Source organism: Chelmon rostratus, chromosome 23 (genome assembly GCF_017976325.1).
Source record: "Chelmon rostratus isolate fCheRos1 chromosome 23, fCheRos1.pri, whole genome shotgun sequence".
Lineage (NCBI taxonomy): Eukaryota > Metazoa > Chordata > Actinopteri > Chaetodontiformes > Chaetodontidae > Chelmon > Chelmon rostratus.
Window position 1 is genome coordinate 15,764,195 of NC_055680.1, and position 16,024 is coordinate 15,780,218.

The 16,024-nt window shown below is 44.7% G+C and overlaps 1 protein-coding gene across 2 annotated transcripts in view; it reads right to left on the reverse strand.

Annotated features, from left to right (window-relative positions):
- The window catches only part of arhgap36 (Rho GTPase activating protein 36), a 58,790-nt gene that overhangs the window by 2,312 nt on the left and 40,454 nt on the right, over nucleotides 1-16,024 (reverse strand). For both annotated transcript variants that reach the window (XM_041965195.1, XM_041965196.1), the window contains exons 4-11: nucleotides 6,117-6,430; nucleotides 2,925-3,150; nucleotides 2,782-2,837; nucleotides 2,085-2,235; nucleotides 1,821-1,969; nucleotides 1,378-1,554; nucleotides 946-1,034; nucleotides 645-871 (exon numbers count right to left, since the gene is read on the reverse strand). In XM_041965195.1, coding sequence (XP_041821129.1) covers nucleotides 645-871; nucleotides 946-1,034; nucleotides 1,378-1,554; nucleotides 1,821-1,969; nucleotides 2,085-2,235; nucleotides 2,782-2,837; nucleotides 2,925-3,150; nucleotides 6,117-6,430 — 1,389 coding nt within the window. The remainder of the gene's footprint in view (nucleotides 1-644; nucleotides 872-945; nucleotides 1,035-1,377; nucleotides 1,555-1,820; nucleotides 1,970-2,084; nucleotides 2,236-2,781; nucleotides 2,838-2,924; nucleotides 3,151-6,116; nucleotides 6,431-16,024) is intronic.

Here is a 16,024-nt window from a genome sequence, read left to right on the forward strand (position 1 = left end):
CTTTGAAGGAAAGACAACAATTCAGACAAAAGTTTCAAAAGTTTGTCCTCACTTTCTCTATAATTGGTGCCAAATAAAATTGTTTTTTAAGTAAAATATGAGCATTACATTTTATTTCCAAATATAAAGATATGAATGCTGTTTCTGTGCTGCTGGAATTCAACTTCTGGTGGAAAAAGAGCTTGAATCCTGGTGGGATAACACTGGATTCTGGTGTTTTTTTGGTATCTGCAGAGTCCCTGAAGGTTCCTTAGAGTCTGAACTGTCCAGAAATGACAGAGCACACGACCCCAGTGTCCTCAGTGTCCATCTAACATCTCACAGCAGAATGTCACATAAAGGATGCTGCTCTCTGTCATCAGTTTGTTGTTCTCTTTGCTTTTCACTTCTTTCATGTGACTGAACCAGAATCTCTGTTCTGCTCTGGAAGAACAGCGCCCTCTGGCTGCTGTACAGTGCTGCTCCAGCTGTTTTCTCAGAGCTCGTTGAAGTTTCTTATATTTCTGAAATTTTCTTGGTTAATTAAAAGTGGAATAAAAGAGCAAAAATGTTGAAATCAGCCTTTAAAGAACACAGAACGTGTAAATTTAGATGAGAAAAGACATGAGCCTGGACCATGTGACAGAACGCCACCCGGTGAGTACCGTATCTGTTCTCCTGCCGCTTCCTGTTCTGGTTCAGCTTGAGCACGTTGAGGAACACCTCGCTGGTCAGGCTGCCCTCGCCGCCGCTGCCGTCGGGCGGGAAAAGCGGCGACGGCGGCTCCAGCGGGGACAAGCTCCCGCTGGAGGCTCCCACGGAGTCCAGAGACGCCCCCGTGTCCCGACGGCCCCCCGACTCACCGCCGCCGTCCACTGTCAGGTGACTGCCGCTGTGGAGGAAATGATAGTCAGAGCTAAACACCTGGTTCTCCTGGATTTGACTGAGACCGGTTGTCATGGTTACCTGAGTTTCCTGCGGAGGAGATAGTCGATGATGTCGGGGTCCGTCTGGATCAGGCTCATCAGGACCTCCTGCTGCAGCTCTGCAGAGACCTGGAGGTACATGAGTGCACACGGAGGTCAGGTCCTCTGTGGTTTTCTGAGGGTTTGCAGGCAGGTGACGTGACCCCAGATCTGCTGAAGTGGTACTTAAAGGTTCTGGTTTCGTAAAAGCTAAAAACCTAAATCCAAAAAGGTGCAACCAAAATTACCCATCAGGTGTTTTACTCTAAAAACTATAAAAGTTAAATAAGATGTTTTCCACTTTAATGCTTTGAAGTGAGTACCTCAAAGCCTCATGGGACCAGAACTACCTGCAGGACTAGATGCCAATAACCAGGTGGACTGCCCCCTCAGTGTGTGAGCTCAGACCTGAAGGCGGAACATGTGACTGTACCGTGAAGAGCCTCCTGTAGTTCTGTATGAGCACCAGGGTCACGTTGATGATGGCCGTGCTGTCCTCGATGCCCACGGCGTAGATGTGAGGACTCGCGTCTCCTCCTCGCTCCCCCTGCAGCAGGTTGGGCCCGAAGATCACCGCCAGGTTGGCAGCCGTCATCTTGTTGCCGGGGATCTGGATGGAGGGAGGAGGAGGAGAAGGAGAGAGAGGGTGTGAATGGACTTTTTCCAGGAAGCAGATGATGTTAATGATTTAACTGTTCAAATGTTCAGAATTCACAAGCTCTTACTGGAGACTACGTTTCCCAGCATGCAACTCTAACTTTGTTAAGAACCTCTGTGGCAGTAAAAGGCCAAATCTTTTTAATATCCAGGTTATTGATACTCTGTTTATTAATATTCATGTGATCGACGCTCTTCACGGCCTCCGTCATGGCCTACCTCCTCGTCGTTGGTTCCTACGCTGTCCTGGGCGAAGCTCTGCACGGTGTGTAACAGGCTGAGGAGGCGCAGCAGGGTGTCGCAGTTACAGGGAGGGAGCACGTAGAGGAGGTGCTGCAGGTACTGAAGCTGGTCTGCTCCCCTCAGCACTACAGGAGGCGCAGAGAGGAAGAGGAGGAGATTTTTAGCTTGATGAATTCAGGTGTTGCTGCGGTTTAGTCGCTGTGTGTGTGTGTGTGTGTGTGCGCATGCACGTGCGCTCACGGTTGGCGTGCAGGAAGGCGGGGTAGAGCTCTCTGGGCAGCAGAGGATCAGGCATGTCTCTGAGAAACTCTTTGAGGAGCGCCGCCACGTCATGGACGCTGTGCTCCTCATCCAGCTGGACGTCCACCCCCATGTCGAAGTCGTCCCGCAGCTGAGGGGTGTGCACAAGCACGAACACACGCACACGCACACGCACACACACACAGAGGTCAAACAGGAGTCGCTTTCCCCCTGATGGACACCATTTCTCCAAAACAGGATGTCACACATCATCAACTTTTCACTTGAGGATTATTTTTATATCCAGCGGACAGTGAACACTGGCTGGAAGATTAATCTTCATACCCTTCCTGTCCACTGAAAACCACGTATCTCCAGCTTTCCTTGCTTTATGGCTCCTCCTTCTTCAGCTAAATAAACTCGTTAAAAAGCCTCTTGGATCAGCAGCAAAATGCAACATCAGACAGCTGCAAACACATGATGATCTTATAGAATATGATGCATTGCTGTAGATTAAACCAGCCAACAGTATTTAAAGTAGTTGAAATGAGCTCAACCTGAAACATTTGCAGCAGTAAAATGCAGCATTGATGCAGATATGATAGAAAAACACTGACAGGAACATTTTACTGCGACATGAGGGCAAATTAAAGTCAAACAGACATTTTATTCAGCTGTAGGTGTGTGTGATTATCACCTGTCTCACTCTCTTCTTGGAGCTGCCAACTCGGAAAATTCCCACAGTCTGAAGACCTGAGGACAGAAAAGAGTCTCATTAAGTTTCATTTACTGACGTGGACCTTCAGACTTGCAGCTCTAAGTTAAAACAGCTGGTCCCACCTTGGGTCTCGATGTGGCTGCAGCACCTCTCCAGCACCCGGGGCACCTGCCTGTAGATGGGGTTGAGGCTGAGCTTGGTCTGGGTCCTCCCCTCCGACGAGCCGCCGCCGCCGCCGCCGGCCGACTTCTTCAGCTCCAGCTCGGCCGGGTGAGAGAGCTGCAGCGCCTCCAGCAGGCGGGACTGACTCTCCACGAGGTCGGAGATGGAGTCCACGGACAGACCGCCCTGCGGGGGGGTCAGATAAGTAAATGCAGACATAAATACGTGGGATGCTGGAAGGCAGACAGACGACACAGTGTCATGACAGCAGCGGCGGAGTCACTGTTCAAGCAGAAATACCAAACAGTTCCTCGTTCCAGCTTCCAAACTGGAAGGATTTTCTGCTTTTCTTTGGAACAACATTGGTTTTTGGACCATTGTTCAGAAAAATAAAGACAGGAAGACGTCACCTTGGATGCAGGGGGGTTGTAATGGGCCCTTTTTTTTACTATTTCCTGACATTTTATGGACCAATCAATAATGAAACTAACTGCTGGCCCACAGAAGTTAAGAGCACAACAAATCAAAGATACTACTGATGCTGGAACGTCACACAACTTTAGAACTTTCTTTATAGACAGAGACTTAATATTTTTGTCTGCCAGCATCACACACACACACACACACACACACACACACACACACACACGTTTCCAGAGTGTGATTAGTGTGCACACAGCTTAACCTCAAAGCCCTCCATCAATCTCCTTCCTGGTCCAAGTGACGGAGGTCTGGCCTGCTTCACGGCTCTCATCCGAGCGCGCAGAGAAACGGCGCTAATAATTCAAAATGTCCTCACAGCAACGTCTTCCTCCAAGTGTTCTCCTGCTCCTCCATTCGTCTTGTTCCTGCCATTAATTTCAACCTTTACTCCCGCTGCGTATCTGTCGCTGCGCGGGACGCGACGCTGCGACACCACAGCGCCGGAGCCTCATTCGTTAAGCTGAAGATCTCCAGACGAGTGTGTGTGTGTGTGTGTGTTTGTGTGTGTGTGTCATGTAAACAGCGAGCTGCGACAGTCCAGACGGCTGGAAGAGGGTGACTCAGAGTCCCATTTAACTGGAGACGGATGGGAAAAGTCGTCTTTTCCTCTTTTTACCAAACAACCGCTTCTGTTCTGCCACCACTGTTTGGAATCACTGCTGGGAAATTATCAATACACAGAAGTAAAAGTGGGATTTTTCTTTGGAATTATGCACGAAGATCCGATTTCTATACATGAAGAGTCTACAGTGCAGCCACGATAGCGCCCCCGTGAGGCTGCACTGAAGCATAGCATTGCTTTGAGCTAAACCACAAATATCAGCATGCTGACGAGCTGCAGCACACAATAACATCCTCAATAAATATGAATAAATAATTGATCAGATTACAACCACAAAACCTCATCAAAGGAGCAAAACGTTTGTACAATTGTACAATTTTAAAAGTTTTCAATAAAAGTGTTCAATCACGGTTAAAACAGATTCATTATCCTGAACAGACTCGCCTGCATTTTTAACGTGTTGTTCTGTTTTGCCTGTATTATAATCCCTGATTACAACAAATACCCACATGGTCACTCACAGAAACTGCATTTTTTTACATCTTAAAACCATCGGCTGAATTTTAAATGAAAATAAACTCAGTTAATTAATACTTTCAACTGCATGTTGCTGCAGTAAACAGGACATCTGTTACGCTGCCGAACAAGAGCTGATTACCTGATTACCTAACGTCCGTTAGACGTAAACAGTCATTACGCACATCTGGCTGCCTGCTGAGTGTGAGAACAGCTCCATTACTTACCGGCAGCGGCCGAGGAATCACACCAGTGATGAAAAGACGAGGAAAGTAATGGATTACTCACCTGACAGAAACCTATACTGGCGACTCGCAGTAAGAGCATTAAAGCAATAATACTGGTCCAGTCAAATCACTGGAAACTGAATATCTGTAAATCAAATAATAAGTATAATAACTAAATAAAATAGTGAAATAATTGATCAATTATGATGATAATCATTGTTTGCCTGTTGACAGCTGTTTCTTCTGAGCTGCACCTGATCGCCGGTTCAGGCTTGATTACAGCCCTCTGTGGCTGCGATGATGCTCATTACGGGCTTAACATAACCACTGTTTCCAGATCAGCGTGGGGAGGATTACTGGGTGTGACGGCTTCAGGCGCAGAGGGCTCGGACACATGAAAACACACACACACACATAGGAAAGCAAACACACTCGCGCCACCATCAAGGCATTTTTTCGTACAAACACGCGACTGTGGAAACAAATAGAAGAATTTGTTGTGAAAATGTTTACAGCTGGAGATGCAGTCAGAGATTAGCGAGCTGCACGGCGGAGGCCTTCATTAGCGGACACACACACACACACACACACACAAACGTACACACACACACACACACACACACACACACACACACACACACACACACACACACACACACACACACACACACTCCAGCTAAACCTTGCAGAAACAAACACCAGCCTGCCGGTATTCACTTCACCCATTAGGAGACTTTTGTTCCCTTGAGTTAGAGATCACAATCTCTCTTACAACACACAAATGCAAGCACACAACAACAAACATTAAATCCAATCCATTAAATGTGGAATTTGGTAAAAGCCGGGAAGAAATTCAAGGCTGCGAGACTCAAGAGGAGAGAGGTAAAAGGTGAAAGTTCAGTGAGCATCAGTCACAGGATCAACTGTTACATGTTGGTGAAGACGCCAACATCTGCACGAACATGTGTGTGTCTGAAATCCTCAGAAATACTAGGAAAAAGCACAGTTTACTTGTTGTCTTCAGTTGAAGTCTTGTAATATCTGAACGCATCAGTAATTCAACACCATGAAGGTGCAAATTCTTCAGAATAAATACTTTCACTTTTCATAAATATGTGAATTTTACTGCCTGACGCTTGGATTTATAAAGGATGCAACTAACAACTTTCTTATTTTACTTTGATTTGAAGTTGAATTCTGCTGCTCATGGAGGGATTATTTGGACAACAGTATAATGTACACTATTTAAATAATGTAAAGTAACAGAAAATCAGTTTAACTGGTCGATTGCACTTCTTCATGAGTTCACAAAGTTAAATGACATCTGGAGTTTCCTTAAGATACAAAGAAAGTTGCTGTCTCACCCTCCTCTGTCCTCGGCCGGTGTTGTCCAGAAACGTAGGCGACAGCGGTTTGTTCTGGGTCTCGAAAACGGGCGCCGGTGCCACGGAGTTCGCGGACGGCGAGCCGGGACCTCCTCCCGTGATGGACGAGGAGCCGACCAGCGGCTTGTTCCCGTTGAAGAACTGCCTCTTCTCGGCCCTGAAGCGCAGGATGCTGGCCTCCAGGTCCAGACAGTCCCGCCGGCTCTCCTTCAGGGCGTCCTGCCGCCGCTTGTAGGCGCGGTCGTTGGCGATGACCTGGGAGAGGGGGATGCCGAACGCCATGGGGTTCGACTCTGAGGGAGCAGAGGATGGCACGGGAGTTATTTTGTGGCTTTCTTGTGAGCAATGTTGAGTTGAGGAGCAATTCTGAGTTGATAAATTAGCATGTTAGACAGAAAGATATTAAGAGAGATCCTGAACAAATGAAACAAAAATGCTATTATTTCACTTCCACCTTGAACAGTAAGGATATTTCCATCCAAATACATCACAAATGTTCAGCAAATAATACGAGAAAATCACCAAAATAAAATGCAAATGAATGATTGTTTCAATCCACGACTGTCATCCGATTAGGAGTTGATGGAAACGTGGCTTTTGTTAACAGATGAGGTCCACGCTGAGCTGCCAGGTTTGTGTTTTCTGTAAAAAGGGACGATTCACACATTTTAAATTTAAAGCTGAACATTAATGAATATTTTCTATAAACAAGGAATCAAATTTTTATGTTTAATGTCAAAGTGGCCGTTTAAAGCGTCAAACATCGCGCAACTTGTGACTTTTAGCCTCTTTTGTTTCGATTGCATTGTTTTGGTTCAGTCCCTCTTCCCTTCGGCCATTTTTGGCAAAAAAAAAAAGCTCCGACATTCTCAACTAGCTGGTGAACGTTTTAGCAGCTGAACATCCAAACATTTCCCTCTGGAGTTTGTTGAGACCCAAATGGAGCTCAAAGGAGAGTGAACATTGGACTCGCGCCGTCATGTGTGTTTTTGATATGCTCCAGAGTGGCCACAACAAGCCCTGTTCATGCAGCTTTAACAGGATTTGATGCCACAGTGTGACTGTTAGAGACTCCTGAGCTACATCATACAGAGTTATTAGATAAGGAGTTCAGAGGAGACTGTTGGCTGGATCAGAAAGTGCATGACTTTACTTCAATCTGAGGAACAAAATAACAAAATAACAAAACAAGGAAGAGCTTCTGGTCAAGAAAAACTGAAAGCTGCACCCTTCACACAATAACCTATTTCCTGACACTGCGGGTGGAGACATCTCTGATGGATCTCAATGTCAAGGCTAACATGGAGGCTTTAGAAAGAAGCTCCCGTCTGGAAAGCGACAGTCTACATTTGATCAGTCATGCACTGGAATAAAAAAAAAAAAAACACAGAACATGTGCAAGATAAATGATCAGCAGATGTGTTTCTAATAAGAGTTTTTTGAAGTGGGTGATTTAGAAACTGTGTATTACTGTTTGACATCCTTCTCAACGGTTACCAGCACAAAGCAATCAACGGGCTTTTCTGGTGTTAGTAAACTGTGCAGAAATCTGGCCTGCAGGCCAGAAGCATGTGAGCAGTCAATGTGGCTCAACAGTCAGAGAGTCGGTACTGCGAACGTTTGCCTGATATGGTGGAGAGTCTCTGAATCCCTCAAAGAGATTCACACAGAGGGAAAAACGCACTTATTTGGTGTCATAAAAACTTCTTTTTTTGCAGAACAGCGAGGCTGCAGCACTGAAGTATGTGCAGAGGCATCATGGAAGGAACAGATGGGAAAGTATTCGTGTTAAATGTGAAATATTAGCTTGAATGTCTGCGGTGTCACTCAGCGGGAGATCACGTCTGTAATGGAAAGCTTTCCCCTCTTTTTTTTTTTTTGAACTAAATCTTTTAAGAGCTGAGCAAAAAGTTCTCAGAATTGAAAGCGGCACTCGTCAGAATGGGGACTTCTTCACTATAAAAACAGCTCTGCAGATAAATGAACTTTGCCTGAACGCACTGATGCTGTAAATCAGCGCTGGGAGCAGATCTGGAGTCCTGGCCGAGTCCTGTTTTGTTTACAGAGCACGTTCCTCTCTGCCGATCCCGTCTGAACTCCAAACAGGAAGGTGATCGGACCTTTCATCGCCAGGGTGACTCTTTGTTCACAAGAACGAACAAAGTGGAGCAAAAAAAGAAAAATCAGCAACAATTTGAGCGGCCGGTTTTAAGCGTTTCTCAAATAAAGCGGAAAGGCTGTGATGCAACATCTGATATTAATGGTGTTGGACGCCGTTGGTCAGCTGTGCAACGGCCTTTTGCCATTAACACTTCTGTCCTGAAGTGTTTATACTAATATATTCTGTATTTTTACACATTTGTAATGTGTGTAAATCACTTGTTTGTCACTCTGCCTTGCTCACAGCCGGTCTACATGTTCTTTTCATGCATAATAAACTCGACTCTAAACTAATTCTTGCTACATTTGCGGGTCTGTTCTAACGTCACGGGGAGGAGCTCTGCCATGGAGGCGATCATGTCACGTGATCGTGTCACATTCTCCGCTTTTTGTGTCAATGTTATCGTGGAAAACAATCGAAATTATTCCAACTAGACCAGATTCAGACGACGCAAGCGGTGGAAAATAACAGAACATAAAGTCGAGCGCCATTTCTGCGTGGCGTGGAGTCCCTCAGTGAAAACAATAAAAAACAAAAGTTGGGTAGGTAGATGACATCGTGAAGCAGCGTGGGATCATGGGAGTCGTTGTCTTCACTGTTAAACAATATCATTGCAGATGGAAATTATGTGACTCTTCCCGTCACGTTTTTCAGAGGGGAATATTACTTATATAAAATACATCTTTTAGCACATGATCATGTACTACTGTGGTACTTAAGCACCACTTTGATCTCAGAACTTTTACTTCTAATGAAGTAGTTTTATTGATACTTTTACTTTAAGTAAATAATAAAAGTACTTCTTCCTCCACTGGATGAGGCTCAGAGAATCAGAGTCGTCTCGTGGATTTCCTGATCTGGCCGTCTGCAGCCTTTTCTCAAACAAAGCTTACCTCCTTGTTGTAATAAACAACCACACACTGAGAGGAAAGAGCACAAACACAGTGTCCTCCATCGTGTTCTTGTTGTTATAAGAGTGCCGTACCTATGAGCATTTAGGTACATGTAGGTACAGGCTGGGTACAGGTTTCAAGTGTACTATAAAGGAGTGGGTTTCAAAGGTAGTCAGTGGGATATTCAAAATAAAAATCAAAAAAGACCCTGGCGTTTCCCTTCTAGGCCTTCCCTCTAGGGATCTACATCTCACAGCATTACAGTATAAGCGCCTTGAAAAACTGCTTCTAGCTGCTCGAAAGTGCATACTGCAATACTGGATTAAACCTCTCCCACCTAATATCACCCTTTGGTACAGAGAGATTTTTGGTATCCTCCCCCATGAAAGGAAGCTGTTGTAAAGGGTAAAGATGAGTATTTTTAAAAGTTTGGACACGCTTCCTAGATTATATACCTGTAGACCTTAAAAAATTGCTCTTGATGGGCAGACAGTTTTCTGAATGGAATAAGGCCTCTCCTATGCAGGGATATAATATGCAATAGGCTGCTGATGACTGGTTGCCCTTAACTTTCAATTACATACTATGGACTGGAAATAAATTAGAAATAAATTAGAAATAAGTTAGGACTGTAATTATTATTTTTCTTCTGTTAATGCATTTATTACTATTACCGTTATTATCATAGTAATTTTATCCATTTGCTTGTGTTTTATCATTATCATTGTTTTTATTTTAATTACTATTAATTTTCGTCTTAATGTCATTCATATAACCTTAGTCAATTTAACTATTTAACTATTTTACATTTTTTCTTGTCTAATTTTGTATAACATAAGCTGTCTGGGGGGCCAGGGGGTGTTTCTGTGTTTTGTATTGTTTGTTTTATAAAAAACGAAAATCTAATAAAATGTGTTTAAAAAAAAGGAGTGGATATACTGTAAGGATGTTTAGGAGGAGGAGAAAGCTGATGAGAGGGCTAAGATAAAATTTCTAGGTAATGATGACATGAATGTGCATCCCTGCTCATTTGTGAAGGCAGCGATCGCACAGCCCCTCGCAGGAGAGATTACAGGTTCAAGTAGACGAGCAGTATAAGAATAGACAGAATGGATGGAGAGAGCAGGTAAGAGAAGATGAACAGGTAATCCTGTTAGAGCAGCCGCAGCCACAAACCAGACATCACACTCAGACTGATACAGGCTTACAGCCAGCGCTGCAGGCCGCACGGGTCGGCGAGGTCGCCGTCATCACACGAGTTTCGTGCTCTGCCGCAGCACACGAGCACTCGGTCCGATCTGGCACGCCGCTTTGCAAAGATCCAGCGAGAGACGTGAATTAAGTGCATTAAGACGAGCGGCAGCAACAAAAACAACGGCTCGGTTTAGAGGGCGAGAAAGAATCAGCCTGAGGGTTGATTCAGGATGAATCTGCAAGGCATCTGGACACTGTGTGCACGAGAAAACAACATATGAGCGGCAAAAGTTCCCTCACTGCTGACCAAAACCAGGAGGTTTTAAAAACAAAACACAAAAACATACAAAGCATGGTATAGATTTCTTTGTATAACAAATGTAAAAGTCAGCGTCAGCAGCTCTCTGACCTGTAAATGACCCCAGCAGCCACATGTCCTCAATAGAGATGAGTAAACAGGCAGTTTATCACCATCCTCAATGCAGCAATAATAGCACCGCCTTGTCATTTGAGGTTTGGGCAGGGTAATGAAACTATTTCCCTTCCAAAACATCTTAATTATAAAGCTTTTATATTATTCATTGCTGTATGAGCAATTGACCATTCGCTGAACTCAAACGCTGCCAATGAAGCCTCATAAGTTCACGCAAATTCAAGAAATTTAAGAAAAATGTGTTTATTTATACATTAAGCTTTAACTTAATCATGTTGTCCCTGGTTTCATAAAGAAATTTCAACTGCTCAAATCTCCATCTTAACAAGTTTTGTGCAACATCTCATGATCTCTTCAGCGCAGTAGGATCATCCAGCCTGTTCCCACATCAGATCAACCTGTTTCTACAAGATAAAATGAGGCAGGCTGCTGCACTGAAGTCAAATGTCTCAGCTCTGACACAGTTTTACACCTTAGACGGGCGTCATTTGCGTCTTGATTCTTGGGGAGCTCGGCTACAGAAAAAACTCTGAAGAAGGATTTCCCTAAATGTCGTGTCATGAGGGAGGATGTTTGCCAGTTTGCAGTCTTGAACCTTTGAGCGTCCAGTTGAAGGACGCTGCTGTTCATCGACTGACACATCCTGCCAACCCCGAGTGTGAAGCGACTGATTCACTCTCCAGCACCTAAAATACACAAGCGTGCACTGACGCTGGGGAGGCCGGTGAGGCGTTCGAGCTCACTCTGCATGTGTCATTCACACGCATGAAACAGGAAACACAGCGCAGCTTAATCAGGGCCGCATCTATACTTAAACGCACACATTCGCAGAATCGTGAACGCAGCAGAGTTTGAATGAAGACACGTGGATAGCTAACAAACCCTCACGTGCACAGTCACACCTGGTAAGAAATGTCCCAAGCAGGTCAGACAGCCACAGCAGACTGGCAGGACGCCACATGAAGCCTTCAAGGTGTAGGATTAACTCAGCTGGAAATAACTGCAGAGCATCCTGAACGCATCATTCACAGGACGATCAACAGAGGAAACAAGCTGCTATCGCATTTTTCTGCATAATATAATGCAGAATGCAATCAGAAAGGAAAATGAATGAAGGTCAGTTGATTTATCTACAGCTTTTCAATACTGCACAGAGGATCAAAGTTGAAGCAGAAGCTACAGGACAGTTTGGGGAACATTTTGAACGTCTTCCTCCATTTTCGCTACCAAATCCATGAGGATAATTGTTTTATAATACCCTGGTAAAGGTGTTATCATGGTCTCTGAATGGTTGGTAAATAATGTCCCTATAATCCAGCAAGAATAACAGTTCTGGGGAAAAAAAGGCAGGCTTTCCCTTAAAGATCTGGTCATTTTCTTGTTTTCCAGAAGGAAAAAGATAAGTTTGGGAGTGTTTTCAGTTTAATTCACCTTCACTCACAACACATTTTGAAATTTTCCGCTTTTTAAATTGGGGCCGACCTGACCAGCCCTCCTCCACGTGCGCCGACATCAGATCAGGCACCAGGCTCGCGGATAAGCTCCTCGACAGGTGCCCTGTTGGCCAAGCGCCAGTTAGCATTAGCTCGTTACCACGAGTGCAACACACTGGCCCGATGAAAGGCTGCAAGCGGAGACGTGACGAGCTGAAGGCTAATGTGCACAACAGACGTGAAGCTACACGGTAACAGTAGATATCGTGAGACACAACGGCTCATAAACAGAGAATAATATCGAAAGCTGTCAACTGCTAGCTGTTTGCTAGCTAACACAACAGAGATCAGATCTCTTAATCCGGGTTAGGAAGCTGTTCCAATCACACAGGCTACCACTATAATGGTCATTTACTACGTTAGCGCTTGCCTTTGGTTATTTATGTTTTACGGTTATTTCTGCTTTAGTAGTTTCGTAATTGTCCTGACACAAATAGCTCGTTAGCCCTTCTTCCCTTTCCATCCCCTCCATCATTCTCTCACGTTGTTATTGTTTATTTATGTACTTTTCATGGACATATGGTGGTTTTTTCTTTGTCGGGTAAAATACTATCCCCAGAACAGGGACTTAGCAATTAGTTAGCTGCAAGCTTGGTACGTCTACAGATGGGTACTAAGGGTACCTTGTGTGTCTGGGGGGCGCGACAAAGCGTTGGTATTCGATGACCTGTGAACGAGGCCGGGCTGCTAATTTCTCTGGTCAAAACACAGATAAAGTGGGATCTTGCAATGGTTCCTGGAGCCTTGGAAAATTTCCCGCAGCATAAAGAGGCCAATCTTGATGATATTTATTGTCAACTATTGGGACAAGCATTTTGGTTGGTTGACCAAACACCACATTTACCTCTTATGAGCACCAATGGCTGCTTGCCGTTTCTCCACCTTATTCTGAGTTCGCACGCTGACTAACAGCAGGATGGACGATGTTGAAAGATGTTGTCCTCACACGCCACACCACCCTGCGTAACCCGGTACATTTCAAACAAACATCACGCCTGCCAACAAGGTCTCCATGCACTGAATAGATGTCATGTGTTAATGAGTTGTTACGCACAGCACTTAACGGGCCCGTTCGATCAGTAAGCTCGCGCTTCATCCTCAGCCCTGACGTCTGTTGGCAGGCGCGGCCGAGCTGACCACACCATGCTGCCGCCGCCTCCTGACATTTGGCCACGTTTCCCGGCTCTGAAAGCCAACTGCGACAGTGTCAGCTCCTTATTCTGGAGGTGTTCGAAGTGTTTGTTTGCTTAAAGTAAATAGTTGAGGATTGAATAGTTGGCTGTGGCAGCTTGGAAGTGTTGGACAGCACTTCTCAGGCAGCCTTTAGACACCGAGGTGTCCGAGGTTTTACTGCTACAGAGTTATAATAAAAGTGAATAAAGTCTGCAGGTTTGGGGGATTTGGGGGAAGGAGTTTATACTCTACAATTACACCAAATTACTCTTAGTAGTTGTTGTAAGAATGATTCTGATTTGATTTGACTTGTCATTTTCGTTCTTGCAGAGGTGACAGACATTCCTTTCATACATAAACATCACCTTTTTTTCCCCATTAATACTATTTCAATATATTCTTTCTTTACAATTATTGTGTAAAGTTTTTAAATAAAGGGATGCAGTATTTCTCTACCAGAATTTTATTTCTGGGAAGGAGATTAAATCTGTGAAACTGCGTTCAGACATGTCATTCGCGTAAAGAGATAGAGTTTACGTGAAATATATTTATAGAATAAATGAGTGTAAGAAATCTAAGAATTTAAAAATCTAGAGAAAGGAAAACATTTGTTGGAGGTCTATGAAAATTTAGCAAGCATTACATTTGTTTTTACACTCACTTTTATTATACGACTCATCTGAAAATCTTTTACTTTGTTTTGTGGCTCCATAGGGGTTGTGGAGCATGGGGGGGATTAAACTCATGACCTCTTTTTAGATCACTGTGGGAAAAAAAAAAATCCCATTCGAACCAGCTAGCATTCCTCAGTTCTTACCAGAAGTCATTACTGCACTACACTGCTGCAGTTAGTCCTTCTCTGATGAGACACGTCCTGAGTTAACGGCAAAACAAACACTAAGCCCTCGACAGGAAGACAGATGTGTGCGTCTGACTGGTTAACGCTTTATTGTTCACTGCTTTTCTTCTTTATTACTTCTGGTCCTCGGGTCATCATCTGTTACTGGAAGGCTGCAGGAGATATATTTATCACGACTGAACATTTCTCCTCCACCACACCAGCTGCTGGATGATAACACCAGTCCTCCGGGGCACTGGGAGTGCAACACAGGATGTCCTCTGTGTAAACTCCAGTAAGACAACACAGACTAGAGGAGGCGTAGTAACTTCTGTTTAACCTTTTCCTAAAAATACTGTCTGGAAAGAGCAGGATGGAGGCCAAAAAAAAGAGAAATAAACAAATACTGAAGGTAGATGGAGGGTCTAACAGGGTCTAACAGGGTCTGAACACACTGAGTTTGTGTACAATTGGCAAATTGCACAGCTATGAGTGCCTCCTAACCCCCAAAAGCAGGATTCATCACGTCGAGACTACAAAAGCAGACACAAGCAAAGCATGTCACACACTTTTTCCTTCAGATATGGCTGGACGACACGCAGTTTGATCAGTTTGATCAACGCAGCCTTCGAGTGTGGAACAGCTTGTGTCTTCCGGTGTGCTCAAACCATCATATGTCATCAAACGTCCTACTTTCTGAGCATATTTTGTCTTCATTTTGCTACGGACCGAACCTCCACCAGTTCCAAACCACCTGGTAGATTATGCAAAGTTTTCTCCTGCTGACAAGTCCCCACACTTTTGACGTGCTTACCGTCACCACGGCCGCTCCCTCCTTCAGCTCTGGCAAACCAATCATTGCTGGTTGATGCATCACTACTGCTGCGCCAGTGGAGGAAAGTCACCAGAGTCCAGATTAAAAAAACTCTGCTATAATGCAAACTACAGATGGACTGCCCTGGTGGTGATAGCTTTAATCAGCATTGTGTGCACTCGTTTGGGAAGGGCTTGAATGTAAAAGACGTTCACATATATGCAAAAGTCCCGCACTGCTGTTCTGAAAACACTGGTACATGACATAAAAACTGTCTTTGTATTTCTATTTCTCTGACAGCAACTCCGAGCAAACCACTCTGTAATCCTGTTGCATGTAATCTGCTACCTGCTGACCTCTGAAGGCCACACAGTCATGCCTTCATTGTAGGGGAGCAGCGCCCTGCCAAGTCCCAATGTTCTGTGTTTTGATTAGCAGGGTTAGCTTCAGCTAAGTCCCTGTGTGTAAGAGGCTGGAGGCAGGATTTACAGTCCTGCGCAGACAGCCTGGGAATGTGTGTTGTGTGTGTGTGTGCGTTGTGTGTTTTGGCTCGTATGTTGCACTGCTGTGATAATCACCTGAGAATAGAGAACATCTCTTTATGAGAGGTTGGGGTCACACTGGCAGCTGAGCGGCTGCATGGCTTAGAGGAGGAAGCGGAGGGAGGTAAAGAAAGCAGAGGAGGGAGGTGAATGTAAAGGAAGCAAACTAAAGTGGGGAAATTAAACAAGAGGAATCCGACGAATGAAGCTGGAAGAGAAGATCTCAGGGGCCGGAGGCAACCATCAGCAGCGTGATGGACCCGTTTCCTGAAGACCTAACAGGACCAGTCAAACCTCATTTGGTTTTTAACACTGACACACTTAATGAGCAGCAGTACATCAGTCT